This window comes from Diabrotica virgifera, chromosome 5 (genome assembly GCF_917563875.1).
Source record: "Diabrotica virgifera virgifera chromosome 5, PGI_DIABVI_V3a".
NCBI classification, from domain to species: domain Eukaryota; kingdom Metazoa; phylum Arthropoda; class Insecta; order Coleoptera; family Chrysomelidae; genus Diabrotica; species Diabrotica virgifera.
This window is the reverse complement of record NC_065447.1, coordinates 142086868-142103725: the sequence shown is the minus strand read 5'-3', so window position 1 is coordinate 142103725 and position 16858 is coordinate 142086868. Positions and strand designations below refer to the sequence as shown.

The 16858-nt window shown below is 33.0% G+C and overlaps 1 protein-coding gene across 7 annotated transcripts in view; it reads left to right on the top strand.

The window, feature by feature from the left end:
* The window catches only part of LOC126885168 (uncharacterized), a 910187-nt gene that overhangs the window by 695407 nt on the left and 197922 nt on the right, over positions 1 to 16858 (top strand). For all 7 annotated transcript variants that reach the window (XM_050651590.1, XM_050651591.1, XM_050651592.1 and 4 more), the window contains one exon: positions 763 to 1029. In XM_050651590.1, the coding sequence (XP_050507547.1) occupies positions 763 to 1029 (267 nt within the window). The remainder of the gene's footprint in view (positions 1 to 762; positions 1030 to 16858) is intronic.

Here is a 16858-nt window from a genome sequence, read left to right as displayed (position 1 = left end):
TTACTTAATATAGTTTCATTGAAATACCTAAACTGTGACACCGTTAGATATTTGAAGTTTTAAAATCGACGATTTTAATTTTATAATGTATAAAAATACATTATAAAACTCACATGAGAGACCACAGACGTTCGAATACAATTAGCGCCTCTTTTTTTAAAGACAAAGAAGTCGACTTTACTACGTAAAAAGACATTTACTCAACACTCACACTACCTACACATTATACTATAATCTGGTTATGCCAATCAATACGAAATCAACTGTACCATGCCAATGGCATGGGTTGTCAAGGCATTTAAGCTAAAAAAAATACTTTCTAAAACTAACAAAATTGTATTTTGATAACTTCTTCCACAATGAAACCAATAAAGGGTTTATTTTATAATTTATGGCTCGTTCTTAATAGATTGTTGTAGAGCAGTGGCTCTCAACCTTTTTGAGTCATGTACCACAAAATTCTTTGAATTATTTTTGGTACCACCTAACTGAAATACCTATCAAGTTAGGTAATCTAATTAATTACAAATATGCTGGATTTTGGCTGTTTTTGTGTTTTGTGTAGCACCGCAAAGAATGATATGTACTACCAGTGGTACATGTACTACAGGTTGAGAACCCATCTGTTATCGAGAATTAAGAATAGCATAAAAAATAGTTTTGGAGCAATGTCCTCAAGGCTACGTATTATTTTTCGGATATGTAAATTTAAACCCCTTTTTTGTGTTATACATAAGAGATTTTATAATCTGATTTTTTTAGGGTTTACTTAAAAACATCAAACGTCCAGAGTCCTCCTCCCCTTTAGATCTCTCCGCCGCTGCACCTCCTGCGAAAAGGCCAAGAACCAAAACTCCTCTAGGAGGTAGTCCGAGAAGTAGTCCGACAGGTGCTGGCTGTTCTGTGACGAGAATTCCCAAAAGGTCAGAAAGTGAAAGCCCCAAATTACATGAAGACATCTCAAACTGGTCCGTTGATGATGTGTGTAACTTCATATCGAGTATTGACATTTGCGCAGAGTATACACAGGTGAGGCAATTATACAATACTTTACTAAAAAAATAAGCTAGTGACAGACGTAAAAAAATAGCAGTTCAGTGAATAATTAACGATAACGATAATGAAATTTATGAAAATTGTTTGTGCACATATCTCCGGCATACGACTTAGAAAAGAATGTTTTCTGCAAAACAAATAATACTTCGTACCCAATTGGTAATACACTCACCGGCACAAAATTTCGCCACTAATTTTGATTAAGTTTGACAATTTATAACTTTATTATTTTGTACTCCGATTTTCAAAATTCTTGCATCAGCTTGTAGGTACATGTATTGATATCGTTTGTTGTCATTCTATTAACAAAACATTTTTGCTTAGATGGCACTATACGGGGGTAAATGGAAGGCTTGTATTTTCTCCTAACTTCTGTGGCAAAATTGAGGTGCTGATTTTGTTCCATACTCCTTTCGTATTATCTCGGAGGTATCCCCAAAATTTTATTTTTTAATTATCCAAATATCTCTTTTCTTGTAAAAGCTGTAAATAAAAACACTACTTTGTAGGTTTATTTAATTAAAAATATCAAACGCACTAAAATTAACAACAAAAAAATGAACAACAAAATAAAACAATGCAATGGCAAGTATGTTTACTTTTCGCATTAACGGCTGCCGGTAATCTGTTTGGCATCGAATAAATAAGATGTGTTATCCTTGCCTGGGGAATAGCCCGATATTCCACTACCAGGGCCATAACTGTACCAAATTTTTTGGAGGCCTAGGATGAAGGCGAATAGCTATTTTCAATTCATCCCATAAATGCTTGATAGGATTGAAAACTGGGCTGCATGCTGGTCATTCTAATATTATTAATCCAACCTCTATGTTTATAAGTCAATCAGTGATTTTATTTAGAGAAAATTGTGTAGCTCTTACAAGAAAATAGATATTCGGATAATTCCAAAAACAGAATCTTAGTGATGCCTCCTGAATAATATGAAAGGACTATGAAATAAAATCAGCTTTTCAATTTTTTCACAGAATTTTTTAAAGTTAGTAGAAAATACAACGCTTCCATTCACCCACATATAAGCGAAATTTTTTTGTTACCGGAATAACAGCAAACGATATCAATACATTGAAAATCGGAGTACAAATAATAAAGTTATTTATAAATAGTCAAACTTTTGTCAAATTTTTAGTTGCGGAATTTTATGCCGGCGAGTGTAGTATTTTTGTCTCCTGACACTCTGTTAGCTTTCATATAATAATATCTCCTCTTAAAGAGTATTCCCCGATATTTTTTCGAGTTCTTTTCTGGTTTTGTTAACACTCTTCAATGTCTTCAATGGGTTGAAGCCTTTAGAAAAATTAAAGCTTCCCTAGTAATATACACATGCAGAATATTTACGCAAAATAATGTTAATATATAGAAATAGAAACGAAAACATCTGATGAATATGCAAGGTCAAAAATATTAATATTTGAATTGAAAATTCCTTAGAAAATTTGTACATTTATAATATTATGATTTACAGTTATTAATAATTGGAAGATAAACGGGTACTCTGAATATTAAAATTCTGAACCAAGAAAATCATCTGCATTTAACTATTATAGGAATAGTTTTGTAATTGTATAATAATAATGCTTTGCAATTACTAATTTAATATATTATATAATATAGATCGGGTTCCGTCACTGGTTCCTATTAGAAGATACGTATAATTAGATCGATCGTCTAAAAATCAAGTTTTTGGTGGTAAAAAGTGAATTTTAAAACTTATAAACAACAATTAATAAAACTTAATTAATAGTTAAATGGTTTAAAATATTTACATAGTGAAAATTCATAATATTTTATTGTGGAAGTGTAAATTTAGTTTATTAACCTACAAACAAGTAAGACGCGTGGTGACAGAATTTAATAAGGTACTCAAAAATAACAATAACATAAACATAGGCGTAACAATTCAAGGTAAGAATATTCCATATTTTTATTATTAAAAATAGATTTTGGATCCTCTGGACGGTTGGATGGTTAAAGTATTGGATTATAATAGTATAAATATTCTTTAAACCATAATAAATAAAGTAAGCCTAAAATCAACTTAAAAATCAATTTAAAAATAAAATATTTGATTTAAAATCTAAACAAACTACATTTAGCCACTCAAGGAAAGGCGGTTCCTCCGCAGGATCGACTTGGGATAAACCTTTATCGGTGAGTGGTCGTGTAGGGAAAGGTAAAAACAAATACATCGTCATGGAAAAAATAATGGAAGAAATAATAGAAAAACTTAATAAAATGGAAGAGAGAGAGATTAGGGTAGAAAATAAAATAGATGCTATATCAATCGAACTCAATAAGCTAAAATTAGAAAATGAACTGATCAAAAAGGAAAACCTGGAAATCAAAGAGGAGATGAAATTGCAAGAAAGAAGAATCGAGGCTCTAGAAAAAAAGTAAGAAAGAAAAACATTGTGATACATGGTGTAGACGAAACAACAAATGAAAATAGAGCAATCCTAAAAAATAAATTCAAAGAAATAACTAATAAAATGAACATTTCAATAGACGAAAACGAGGAGATACAAGATATCTATAGAGTAGGAAACCAAAATAATAAAAGCAGGCCTATAAAAATAGAACTTAAACATGTGTCGAAAAAAATAGAGATACTAAGCCAAACACGCAGACTCAAGGGCAGCAAAATATTCATTACGGAAGACTACTCAAAAGAATACCAACAGAAAAGGAAATTTCTAATCCACCAACTGAAATTGGCTAGAGATAAAGGTTACAGAGCGTTACTAAACTATAACGGGCTCAAAATAGATGGAGAAATATATACCCCGGAGCAGTTGGGCTACAAAAATGATAACAATGGAGAAATTCAACCTGAAAATGGAGCAGAGGAACAAAAAACAAAGGGGAGAAAAGCGAGTGAAAGATCCCCAGGAAACGAAATACAGCAAATACCAAAATCAATAAGAACAGCAGAAGGGGGAGCATATAACTCAAAAAACTGAAAACACAGGCACCAAAAACTGCAAAGATACTAGTAAAAAAGACAACGCAAATGGAAAAGGACAACGAAAATAATGGAAAGGAAACAACAATAATAGGTACTTGGAATATCACAAGTCTTTATGGTAAAGAATTCGAATTGACAGAGGAAATGAAAACATACGGCATTGACATCCTAGGCCTGAGTGAAACGAAGAAGAAGGGAAGAGGAAATATGAGATGTGGCGATGGTTACAAGCTCTTCTACTCAGGTGTACAAGAAATGGAAAGAGCAAAAGAGGGAGTCGGTTTTATAATCACGGATGATCTGAGTGGGAGAGTTGTAAAATACCAAGCAATAAACTCTAGAATAATTACCGTAAGTATAAAACTAGACGAGTTAGTTAGCATAATACAACTATATGCACCAGTCGAGGGCACAGAAGAACAGAAAATGTCTCAATTCTATAGCGAACTCCAAACAGCTTTAGACGAAGTGAGAGAAGATACTGAGAACATAATTATTATGGGAGACTGGAATGCTAGAGTTGGAAATGACATCAACAAGGGACTTGGAAGCCTTGGGCGGTATGGAGAAAAAGCTGAGAACAGAAATGGGAAGAAGATGATACAATTTTGTGTAAATAACGACTTAAAAATTGAAAATACATTCTGGTATCAAAATATGGAGGACAGATACACTTTTGAAGCACAGGAAAGAAATGCCAAAAGTCTAATAGATTACATCGTGATTTCTGCAGAAATGAATATTATCAAAAATATAAAAACAGAAAAATTTGCAGAACTTAATACTCAACACAAGCTACTCGTAGCCGAAATGACTACAAAGAAAAAGCAATATATAGTCGATAAGTCATACACTAAGATAAATATTAAGAAGCTGAAAACAGAGAAAGAGAAAAGTGACTATAAACAAGAAATATATGAGGAATTGCAAAGAATGGAGCTGGAAAGAGAGCAATTGGATATGGAAGAAAGATGGAAAATACTAAAAGACACACTATATAAAACAGCAGAGAAAATTTGTGGAAAAAAGTCAATAAATAAATATCATAAGAGAACAGAATGGTGGAGTCAAGAACTAAAGAAAATAATAAAGGAAAGAAGCAAGCCTGGAAAAAATATCAACAATGTAGAAATGAAAATAACAAAGTAGAATACATGGAGAAACGTAATAGAGCAAAGATAGCAGTAAGGAAAGCGAAAAATATGTGCTGGGAAGAATTCGGAAAAGAATTGGAAGCAAATTACAAAACAGATAACAGAAAATTCTGGAACCGTATAAAGGGTCTAAGAGAGAAAAAAGGTAGGGAACAGTATGGAATCAAAGATAAAAATAACCAATTGAAAATAGAGACTACAGAAATAGTAGAAGTATGGAAACAATACTACGAAGATAAATTCAAACACGAAGAAGTAGAAATATATGAAGCAGGAAGAAATAGACCAGAACTGGAGGAGGAAGAGGAACCAGAGAGTATAAGGAAGGAAGAACTGGAAGAAGCTATAAACAATATTAAACTTGGAAAAGCGGCAGGAGAGGACCAACTAGATCCAGAAATGATAAAATGGATGGGTGAAAAAGGAGAGGACTGGCTATTACAGATATGCAAGGAAGCATGGAGTACAGAGAAAATCCCAGATGACTGGAAGAAGAACATAGTTCTACCAATATACAAAAAAGGACAACATAATGAATGCGAGAATTATAGAGCAATATGCTTGTCATCGGTCGCCTTCAAGGTATACACGAGAATTATAGAGAAGCGTCTAAGATCAGTGATAGAGAAAGAATTGGAAGACGAACAGGCTGCATTCAGATCAAACCGTCAAACAAACGATAACGTCTACATCATAAGAAATATAATAGAGAGACAATGCCGTAAAGGGAATGAACTATTTCTCATGTTCGTCGATCTGAAGGCGGCATTTGATACGATAAACAGAAAAATATTGTGGAAAATATTGGAGAGCTATAATATACCAAAAAAGATGATAAAAGTCATAAAATCTGTATATATGGAAGTAGAAGGCCAAGTACAAATAAATGGAGAAAGATCAGGCACTTTTAAATGGGATAAGGGAATTAAACAAGGAGATGGACTAAGCCCCTCTTGTTTATAATAGTCATGGATACTTTAATCAAAAATACCAAAGATCAAACAAGAAACCTTCAATACATAGTAGGATATAAAAACTTAAATGCAATAAAGATCAACTCCCTTCTATACGCTGATGATATAGTTCTAATCACAGACACAGTAGAGAAAATGCAGAAACTAATAGATATTTGGCAAAAAGAGATACATAAATTAAAAATGGAAATGAACCTCAACAAAACAAAACTTATGATAATAAATGAAGATGAGAAAAGAGAAAGGAATACTAATATAATAGTAAGGGAAAAAGTAATAGAACATGTATCTACTTTTGAATATCTGGGAAATATAATAACAGATGATGGGAAAACGGACTTGGCAATAAGTAATAAACTGAAGAAGGCAACTAGCGTGTATTACTCTTTAAATAAAACAATTTTTGGAAAGTCAGAAATAAGCAACAAAACTAAACTCAGAGTATATAACAGCATAGTAAATCCGATAATGACATATGGGGCGGAAACATGGATTGTCCAAAAGAAACATGAATCAATGATAAACGCGACGGAGATGAAATACATGAGAAAAATAGCCGGAGTTACGAAGTTTGACAGATTCAGAAATGAAGATATAAGAAGAGAGTTGGAACAAGAACCGATAATTAGGAAGATCGAAAACAAACAATTAAGCTGGTTTGGACACATACAACGAATGGAGCAAAATAGACTTACAAAGAAGGTACATGAAGCCAAAATGGGAAACAAAAGAAAAAAGGGAAGGCCGAGGAAGACATGGATGGACCAGATCCAAGATATAGGTGAAAGGAGACACATCAGTATGAGGGATATGAAGAACCTGGCCACCAATAGAAGCAATTGGAAGAAGTGGATAAAAGGCGGATCCCGACATCCGACGCCCTGAAGGGCACTAAGGATTATGAGAAAGAAGAAGAAGATATATAGATCAGTAAGGATCTGTTTTTAGGTGGATGTGAGAGGTGGCATTCAGATTTTTACGGATAAAGTTAGGTGATAACTTCGTTAATAATAATTGATTTATGCTCCTTCTCAAATATGCCCGGAACATTAATAAAAAAAAATAAAATATTTAAAAATTTCAAAAAATTTCGTTTTTTTTTCTACTTTTTTTGCTTATAACTTAAAAACTATTCATTTTAGAACAAAGTCCTACAGGAATAAAACAAAGATAATTAAATTTTCTATCAGATGCCATTGGTTAAAAATGTCTTAATTTATCACCCTTGCTTCAAAATAGCAATAAATATAAAATAAGGGGGCAAAACAAGCCTGTCCTTATTCAATGATTTTCCATCACTTAGGTTACACTTGGAACCTTCCTAATTCGCTTAGAAAATTTTTGTAATGTGCTAAAACCGTACACTAAATTTCATTAAAATTGACTTACTAGATTTTGCATAATAATTTTGCAATCTAAACTTTTTTTAAAAAATTATAATTTTTTAAAATTTTGAACAACAAAAACTAGCACATACAAAGATTTGTCAATTTTTTTACATATAAAGAAGTACTCCACCTATCTAATGCACTTTACAGAATTGAACTCGGATTATTTAAGCAGCCTCAGCAATGTTTTAAAGTTATAAACAATTTTTTGGCTTATAAACAAATTAGTGCTGTGGCCAGGAGGGGGTGCTACGGGCTCCTTTATTTAGATGGACTTACCCAAGTCTTTTTTATGTATTTTGACCCGTAGAACACGAATTTTTTGGTAACAGTTGATCCGGATGTCGATAAGATTGTTATAAACAAAGAACTTGAGGAATTACATAAAATCGATTTTTCGCAAAATGAAACATTTTTTTGTATTTCTTGGGTAATTCTAAGCAAAAAATGTTCGTACAAATTTTTTCGTAGGATGCATAGTTTTCGAGATAAACGCGGTGGAACTTTCAAAAAATCGAGAAATTGCAATTTTTGAACGCGAATAACGTTTGATTAAAAAATAAAATAGCAATTCTGCTAACAGCATTTGAAAGTTTAAGTCAAATTATACCGGTTTTAATTATTTGCATTGCTAAAAATTAATTTTTTTATTATTAAACAAAGCTATTTGTTTATAAGCCAAAAAATTGTTTATAAATTTAAAACATTGCTGGGGCCCCTTAAATAATCCGATTTTAATTCTGTAAAGTGTATTAGATAGGTAGAGCACCTCTTTATATGTAAAAAAATTAGCCAACTTCTAAATGATCTACTTTTTGTTCAGAAAGATTTTAAAAAATTTGAACTTTTTTAAAAACATTTAGATTGCAAATTTATTATGCAATATTTATTAGGTCGATTTTAATGAAATTTGGTACACGATTTAAGTATGTTACAAAGAATTTCCTAAGCGAATTACTAAGGTTCTAAGTGCCACCAAAGTGGTTAAAAAATATTGAATAACAACAGACTTATTTTGCCCCCTTGTAATGTAAACAAAAATCCAGATCCAAATAGTGCAATATTAAATGACGTCGGAAGCCAATAGGTATTTACGCCGTCAAAACAACCTACCCAAATCTGTTAAAAAATATTTAATTAAAAATGAACTTTTTTATCTATGAGGTAAGATTGAAAATTTGTTGAGGAAATTTGACAGGTTTGAGTAGACGAGTAAATAGTACTTTTAGGAAGGAATTGGTTAGATGAATAAAAAAAAACTTTGATTATTTAAAAAAATAATAATAATAATTTATTAACGAATTGTTAAAGAACGCACATATTACAATATACCTATGATTATAAAAAAGATACTTTTTGTGCTTTTGCATTAGCAAAATCTTGAATAATATCACTTACTTCAATTTTTGTTATCGTTGTTATCACTTACTTCAATTTTTTTTATTTAAATTTATGTGTCTCGGCAGCAATGGCCATTGACACAAACAATATTGGTTATACAATAATTAATTAAAATAAGGACTTAAAACTAATTATTATAACAGTTAATTTCTAAATCTTAAATAACATTAGGTAAAAATTATGAAGAAAAAAAATTGAATATACAATCATTGGATACTATAGAGACGTACAACTAATTATAAAATTGCTTCGGTCTTCTTGGGATACTTCGGACGTTGTTTAGTCATAGTAGTAGTTGCATATGAACTAGTAAGATTACTGGAAGAATTGGGTCCAGAGATGGTGTTGCTAACAGTGGGGGAACATTGATTTAAATTGTTACTCATGTAGTCAAAAGTAACTTGGATCTGTTTATATTAACGCTTTGGATGTCTGGAAATAAGTGATAACCTTGGATACATCACGGCAATACTGGTTGCCTAACCGTTGGCGTCCGTTGGGACGGGATAGCAACAGTGAAAAACTATTGACAGTTTGACACTGAATGGGTTTAAATTGGAAGATTATTAAGTAAAACATCTCTTACTGACTGAAGTTACAGCTTATTCTTGATGATTAACACGTAACACAATTATTATTAGTCACTATTTGAGCGAAAACTAATTTTAATAACTAGTATTTTTAATTTTAATAATTTAAAATAATAATAATTTTAATCGAAAGAAAAGCTGCAAAAGATGGAAAACATATTAAGTTGTGAGATAAAAAGAAATGAAACTAGTAAGGTGAGATATTTAGCGATAAAAACCTACAAATTTACATTCTACTTATTGTTTCCCATCTTTAGACGTATCGGACGAGTTTGGCAATTGCCACTGTGACAGTTACAGTTTTAGTTGACATACTCCTCTGGTATGTCTAAATGTGGGAAACAATAAATATAATGTTTATAGGATTTTATTGCTAAATCTCCCACCATCACTAGTTTCATTTCTTTTTATCTCACAACTTAATTATGTTTTCCATCTTTTGCGTTATTTTGCCGGTTATTAGCTCGATCATCACTGTATAATACTTAATCCATTCCGTCAAAGCATATTTCGCAAAATGAACCCCGCGACACGTGTACAAACGCCTTTGAAAATGCCCGGCAAGTCCCAAGCAATTTGGCCTTTATAGGTTCCACAACCGATTTCGGAAACATTGTCGGTATGTCTTCCAATGTATCAAAAGATAGTCGCCCGGCCGTTGGACGGACAGCCGGGCGGGCGGCAATCTATAAATCGCGCTTAAGTGCCAATGTAATTTTCCATTAATCGTTTTAAAGCATATTTTATGTTGAAACAAAGTAAAGGACCCGCTCTTTGACGCTTGGCGTCCTCAACCTCCCGGCGCCCGTGTGCACCGCAATAGGTAAAGCCGCCTCTGCATATGATTTCAATTGAAAATTCATTAACTAACTTTCTAACTTCCTTGTAATAAATGTTATTACTACTAAATATCATAAAATATACCAACACCATATTATAGGCATATGGGCAATTACTGTGTAGTAATGTGGAGTTAAATATGTATGGATACGGTTCTGTATCAGTTGGTAGTGAATCCACAGTGCTGCAAGAAGTCGCTTCTCAAAAAGCCGGTGGTCACGTTCCGGGTCTTTCGTTTTTACCACCGTGTCACGTACAAGAGTTTACGCGAGAACACATCTGTACCATTGTACCAGCGTGAAACATCAATAAATGACTTTTATTTCAATGAAGATCTCTTTGAATTATTGGAGTATTCCGATCACTCGTGACCGCTATTGTATCGAATCTAATCGCTTTGGTCGGCTTCAGCATATCGAAAACGCTTTTAGTTGTTTTCGGAAGGAAAATGGAGGTGGAGAATCCATAGACAATTTTTCAGTCGATTGGATACTGACTAAAATTGATTTTATCAAATACAAAAAATATTTTATGCTGTAACTTCCTTTCCCGCACGGCGTGCGTGAAAGTAAATTTTCCCGCACGGCGTGCGGGAAAGTAAAATACCTTGTAATATGGCACTATAATAAACTAATATTTGATATAATATGACATATTTAGATATTATTTACTAATTTATTTCAAAGGACCACGCAACACTCCTTATGGAAAAGAGGTCCTGGTCAAATTTGATGAAAGTTTGGGCAATGATACTTCTTGATGTGTAGATTAAAAAAGTCCATGGCACCTGGGTCTGAATAACTACTATTCTCGAGTTACAGACCTCTGAAGTTATTGGATTCGAGTGTTCGGTTTACGTTAAATGCACTAACTTACGGTCAAGTGAACGAAAATATTAATTATTAGAAGAAGAGGAACTCATGTTCTTCATACATACTTGCGTGTTGTATATGAATTCGTGGTCAAAAATAGTTGGATCGTATTTTAGTCTTCAGAAAACATCCGAAAAGTCCTCAGAAAACTAAAGAAATGCGGTATAAAATGTGCTGCTAGATCGATATAAGCATTATCATGTTTACATGAATGCTTCTCAGTTATGGAATACCAGCAAAACTGCAGTTCCGCCTTATCTTTAGAAAACTACTGAACAGTGGCGGATCTAGGAGGGATGAGGGTAATTCCACTCGTAACATGTTCCAGAATAATTAAAGAAAAAATTGTTAAAACATAAAAAAATACATTAGCTGACATAAAACTTGTCCCGCATATTAGAGAACATGGACTTGATTTCAATACAAAAAAAAAACAAAGTACCTGGTAGTCTGTAAATGCTAAATATTAATTACAATTGTCTATGGAAAAATCGGGTTTAAATTATCTTCGACTATTTGTACGTTAACATTTTGCTTGAAAAGTCTAAATACTTATCATCATTGGCATAGAACCCCTGGTGGACCTCGGCCTTTTCGAGAATCAGCTTCCATTCCTTTCTATCCTTCGCCTTGGTTTTCCAATTTCGTACTCTTAACACCCGTAACTCATCTTCTCTGGTCCTTAAATCGTACTTTGGGCCATGGGCAGGGGGGCGTGGCCCCCTGCCTTTTCGGGTGCCTTGAAATATATATGGTTTTTCAAAGTATACAAAATATAATGTGCAACATCTTCACGTTTGGTCCCCCCTAAAAATTTTTATATGGGCGCCCGTACTCTGGGCCTACGTCTTTTCGTCACACTATGCGCTCTTTAGTTATAAAATGTGTTTTGATGGCTCCATCTCGTTCATTTTCGTTAAATAAAGTTTTTTTCATTAATTCTGGAACATGTTACCGGTGGAATTACCCCTATCCACCCCTAGATCCGCCACTGTTCAGTAGTTTTCTAAAGATAAGGCGGAACTGCAGTTTTGCTGGTATTGCATAACTGAGAAGCATTCATGAAAACATATTAATGCTTATATCAATCTAGCAGCACATTTTATACCGCACTTCTTTAGTTTTCTGAAGACTTTTCGGAGGTTTTCTGAAGACTAAAATACGATCCAACTATTTTTGACCACGAATTCATATACAACACGCAAGTATGTATGAAGAACATGAGTTTCTCTTCTTCTAATAATAAATATTTTCGTTCACTTGACCGTAAATTAATGCACTTAACGTAAACCGAGCACTCGAATCCAATAAATTCAGAAGGCTGTAATTCGAGAATAGTAGTTATTCAAACCCAGGTGTCATGGACTTTTTTAATCTACACATCAAGAAGTATCAATGACCAAACTTTCATCAAATTTGACCGGGACCACTTTTCCATAAGGAGTGTTGCGTGGTCCTTTATCTTACCGTGTTCATGTTTTAATGAAATTAGCTCGATTATTTCATTCATAGGAGATTCTGACCAATAGAAAGCTACAGAAATAAAAATGAAACTGATAATTTTTGATTATTTCATTCATAGGAGATTCTGACCAACAGAAAGCTACAGAAATCAAAATTAAACTGATAATTTTTGATAATTTCCCGTCGTCAAATATATTACGTCAGATACCCTTCGTTGCTATGAAAAAATACATTCAGTGACATTAATGACAATTCATGTTTTAAAAATGATAAAAGTGATGACTTTCATCCGTCACATATTTATAACAACTGTGTGTTTAATTGTACTAATTTGTACTTACATAAGTAAATTACAATAAAATTTTGGTTTTGAACAGTTTTATTCATGAAATAATCGCAACAAATTGCACTCGATCTCTAACATTAATATAGAATTTTTGCCCTCGTGACACTTTGACATAATTTCACTCGCCTTCGGCTCGTGAAATTAAAACTGTCAAAGTTTCACTCGGGAAAAATTCAATAATTTTAGAGCTCTTGTGCAATTACTACTGTTATTTCATTCATAGGAGATTCTGACCAATAGAAAGCTACAGAAATCTAAATTAAATCGATAATTTTTGATAATTTCCCGTCGTCAAGTATATTACGTCAGATGCCCTTCGTTGCTACGAAAAAATACATTCAGTGACATTAATGACAATTAATATTTTAAAAATTATAAAAGTGATGACTTTCAACCGTCAAATTAATATTTATAAAAACTGTTTGTTTAATTGTACTAATTTGTACTTACTTAAATAAATTACAATAAAATTTTGGTTTTGATGAAATAATCGCAACAAATTGCACTCGATCTCTAAAATTAATATAGAATTTTAGAACTCTTGTGCAATTACTACTGATAATTCGATGAAATAAAATTATTTTGACATAATATTTAAAAGTCAGATCAGTAGACAATTACAATGGTTTTGAATCGTCGTCATGGAAACCAATATCATCGACGTGGTAACCCATTATATTGAAAGTTTGGTTTTGACAACCTTGGCAAAGAATTAATTTGTGTATTTTCACTTCTAAATAAAAATTGATATAACTCTATTTTTTGTGGCTCTTTTCCAAACATACGGCCCTAGAAAACATATTGTTCCTATTCCTATTTAACTAATGCGGAGAGTGTCTTCCCCACACTCGACTGCTTGCCCGAACTCCGCTATCGCGTCGTTCGGGTCAACGGCAGTCTCGTGCGTGAGGCATCACTTCCGCACTAGTATCACTTTCCGCACTAGTTAGGAAAATATTTATTTTGCGCATTCTGTCTGTTACGTAGGTATTACTTGCTCTATTGCCTCCATTTATCGTTTTTTGCATTGTTTCTGGTTCTAATATGGAATGGTCAAACATTTGTTTACGGACATCCTGGTGAATAGCGCAATAGAAGTTTTCACAAAAATATTCCTGCATTTCTTTAATAATTAATAATAAATTCGACGAAGAGCTACAAATGAACTTCAATCAGTAGGTAGTAATCAATAGATACTTCAACCAGTAGTATCAGTAGGTACATATCGCCGGTCCGGAATAAGAATGACGTAACTGCAAATTTTGTCAATTCCTGTTTATTGCGTAATTAACTTCTAAAATACTGTGTACAGATGATACAAAAGCGACAGAACTGTAACTATGTGCTGAGCCACTACAGAGTAGTTGCGTCGTTATTGAAATACGCACCATTTTAGACTTTGTTTCAGATGAATAATGACGCAACTGCAAACACAGTTGAAAATGAGGAGATTAAATTAAGATAATGGAATTCGAACCAATAGGCATAAAACTAAAAGCCATCATTGTAAGAATAAAGGCCACTCCGATGTTCCGGACGGATACTCTTTATTTAATCATGATTTTAAATAGATTTTAAAAATTTTTAGATGAAGAATGACGAAACTGTAAAAAGGGTTGAAAATAGGGGGATTAAATTAAGATAATGAAATTCGAGCCGATAGGGATAAAAATAAACAATTCATTAGTCAATAGTCACTGTAAGAACAGAAGCCATACCGATGCTCCTGGACGATTACTCCTCAATTAATCCCCATTTTAAATATTTAAAAATCGTTTTTTTGCTCTCCTGAGAAATTTGGCTTTTTGGAGTTACGCCATTCTTATTCCGAACCGCCGATATATGGATGATACTGATTAAAGTACAGTTGTAAATTCTTCTCTGAATATGTAAGTAATAGTTAACGCAATATACGAATAATTTTGTAAAAGTGAGTACCGATTAATAAAGTGTAATAACAAGTAGATAATTGAAACGAAAGTCTAAATATATATCATCAGTGAGCCCTTATTTGTCCATTGTTGAACATAGGCCTCCTCCAGATATTTCCATCTTCTTCTGTTCTGCGCCTCTGCTGTCCAATTAGTCACAATTCTTTTGAGGTCTTCACTCCATTGTGTTGGTGTCTTCCTCTGTTTCGCTTGTCTGCCCGTTCTTCCGGTCTTCCCGATCTTCCCGATCTTCCTCTCCGGTTCGTCCACAAACTTCCTCGTTTCTTACTGTAGGTATTTCTTAAGCTTATTCCAAGCATTGATCTCTCCACCTTTCGTTGTGTCCTTCTCAATTTTTTAGCTGATGGTTTTATGTCAGTTAAGGTTTCTGCTTCGTGACCCAAATACACATACTTTTCCACAAGTTCTATGAGCGATTTCTCGATTTCTATTAGCTCATAGTGGACGAAATTGGTCATCATTTTTGATTTTCCATACTTTTTCTTTAAACCGATTCCTCTCGGTGTTACTTGCTGTAGTTGTTGTAGCAAACTCTAGCTTCTCCTAAGTCGTCTGTTATGAGTTATGAGAACAATGTCATCGGCATATCGGAGATGATTTAATATCTTTCCATCGGTGCTAATGCCCTTTGATTCTCACTCTAGTCGTTTAAATGCGTACTCCATGACTGTTATAAATAGTTTTGGCGACAAGGTATCTCCCTGCCGCACCCCTCTGTCAATTTTTATCTTCTCAGTCATGCAATGGATATTAACAATAATTATTGTCGCATTTTCGTATATATTTCGAATAATATTCATATGCCTGCGGTCTATTCTGCATTCTGATGTGCGTTCACAGTGCGTTTAAGATAGTAACGGTTTCATCGGTGTCAAATGCTTTGCGGAAGTCGACAAAGATTAGAGCAAGTGGTCTATTATATTCAATAGACATTTCCACTAGAGTTTTAAGGGATTGTAAAATATACATATTAACTAAAAGTCAAACAATTAGGCATGTACGTCATAGATTTAATGACATCATAATCCACCGGTACAAATTTGACGGCAAACAACAAAAAATTTAACAAATTTTTCTTATACATTAGTTTTTTGGCTAATGTCAAGTTTAGTAGGAAAGCGCTGTTGCCAAATAAAAAACATATATGTATTTACCGCAGCAACTACTGGCTACACTGTTTCTCTTTGTCTTTAAGAGTGTGAAACAAAGATAACTATCTGTAATATAAGTGTAATATAAGTTTCGCAGTCATGTTGTCCTATAGAAGGTTATGTAAGATTTTTGTTTGTTAATTTTTTTCTTCTTCTTTTATGGCCTTTGGTTGCTGTGTTCATTTAGCTAGAAACATTTCTTAAAATTAACGCCTAAATAAACCTACCTTACAACAAAACTATTACGAAACCAATCGACCAATCAAAAATAGTGAAGGAAAAGTGAAGTTGGTTAAAAAATAAACTGTCGTTAAAACATAAACTAAATAAATAAAATATAATTTGAAAAAAATAATTTGACATCGTATTTAACCTCCAATATTATGACAAACGTCAGTTACAATTTACCGTCTCACCAAATATAATAATGACGTCATATAAACTCGTCACTAATCCTAGCCAATTAAATGCTCGCTGTAATAGGAATGGAATGTCAAAAAAATCTGATTATTCCCTATATATTTTTTTCAAATTTAGAATATGGCAACAATGGGAAATTACGTGCATAGTTGGATTTTTCCTATATACGTAATCAAGTCATATGGTGGCATTTAGCTACGCTATATTGCTCAAAAAAGTGAGATATTTCTACAATATTGTAGATAACAAAAAACACCAGAAAATCCA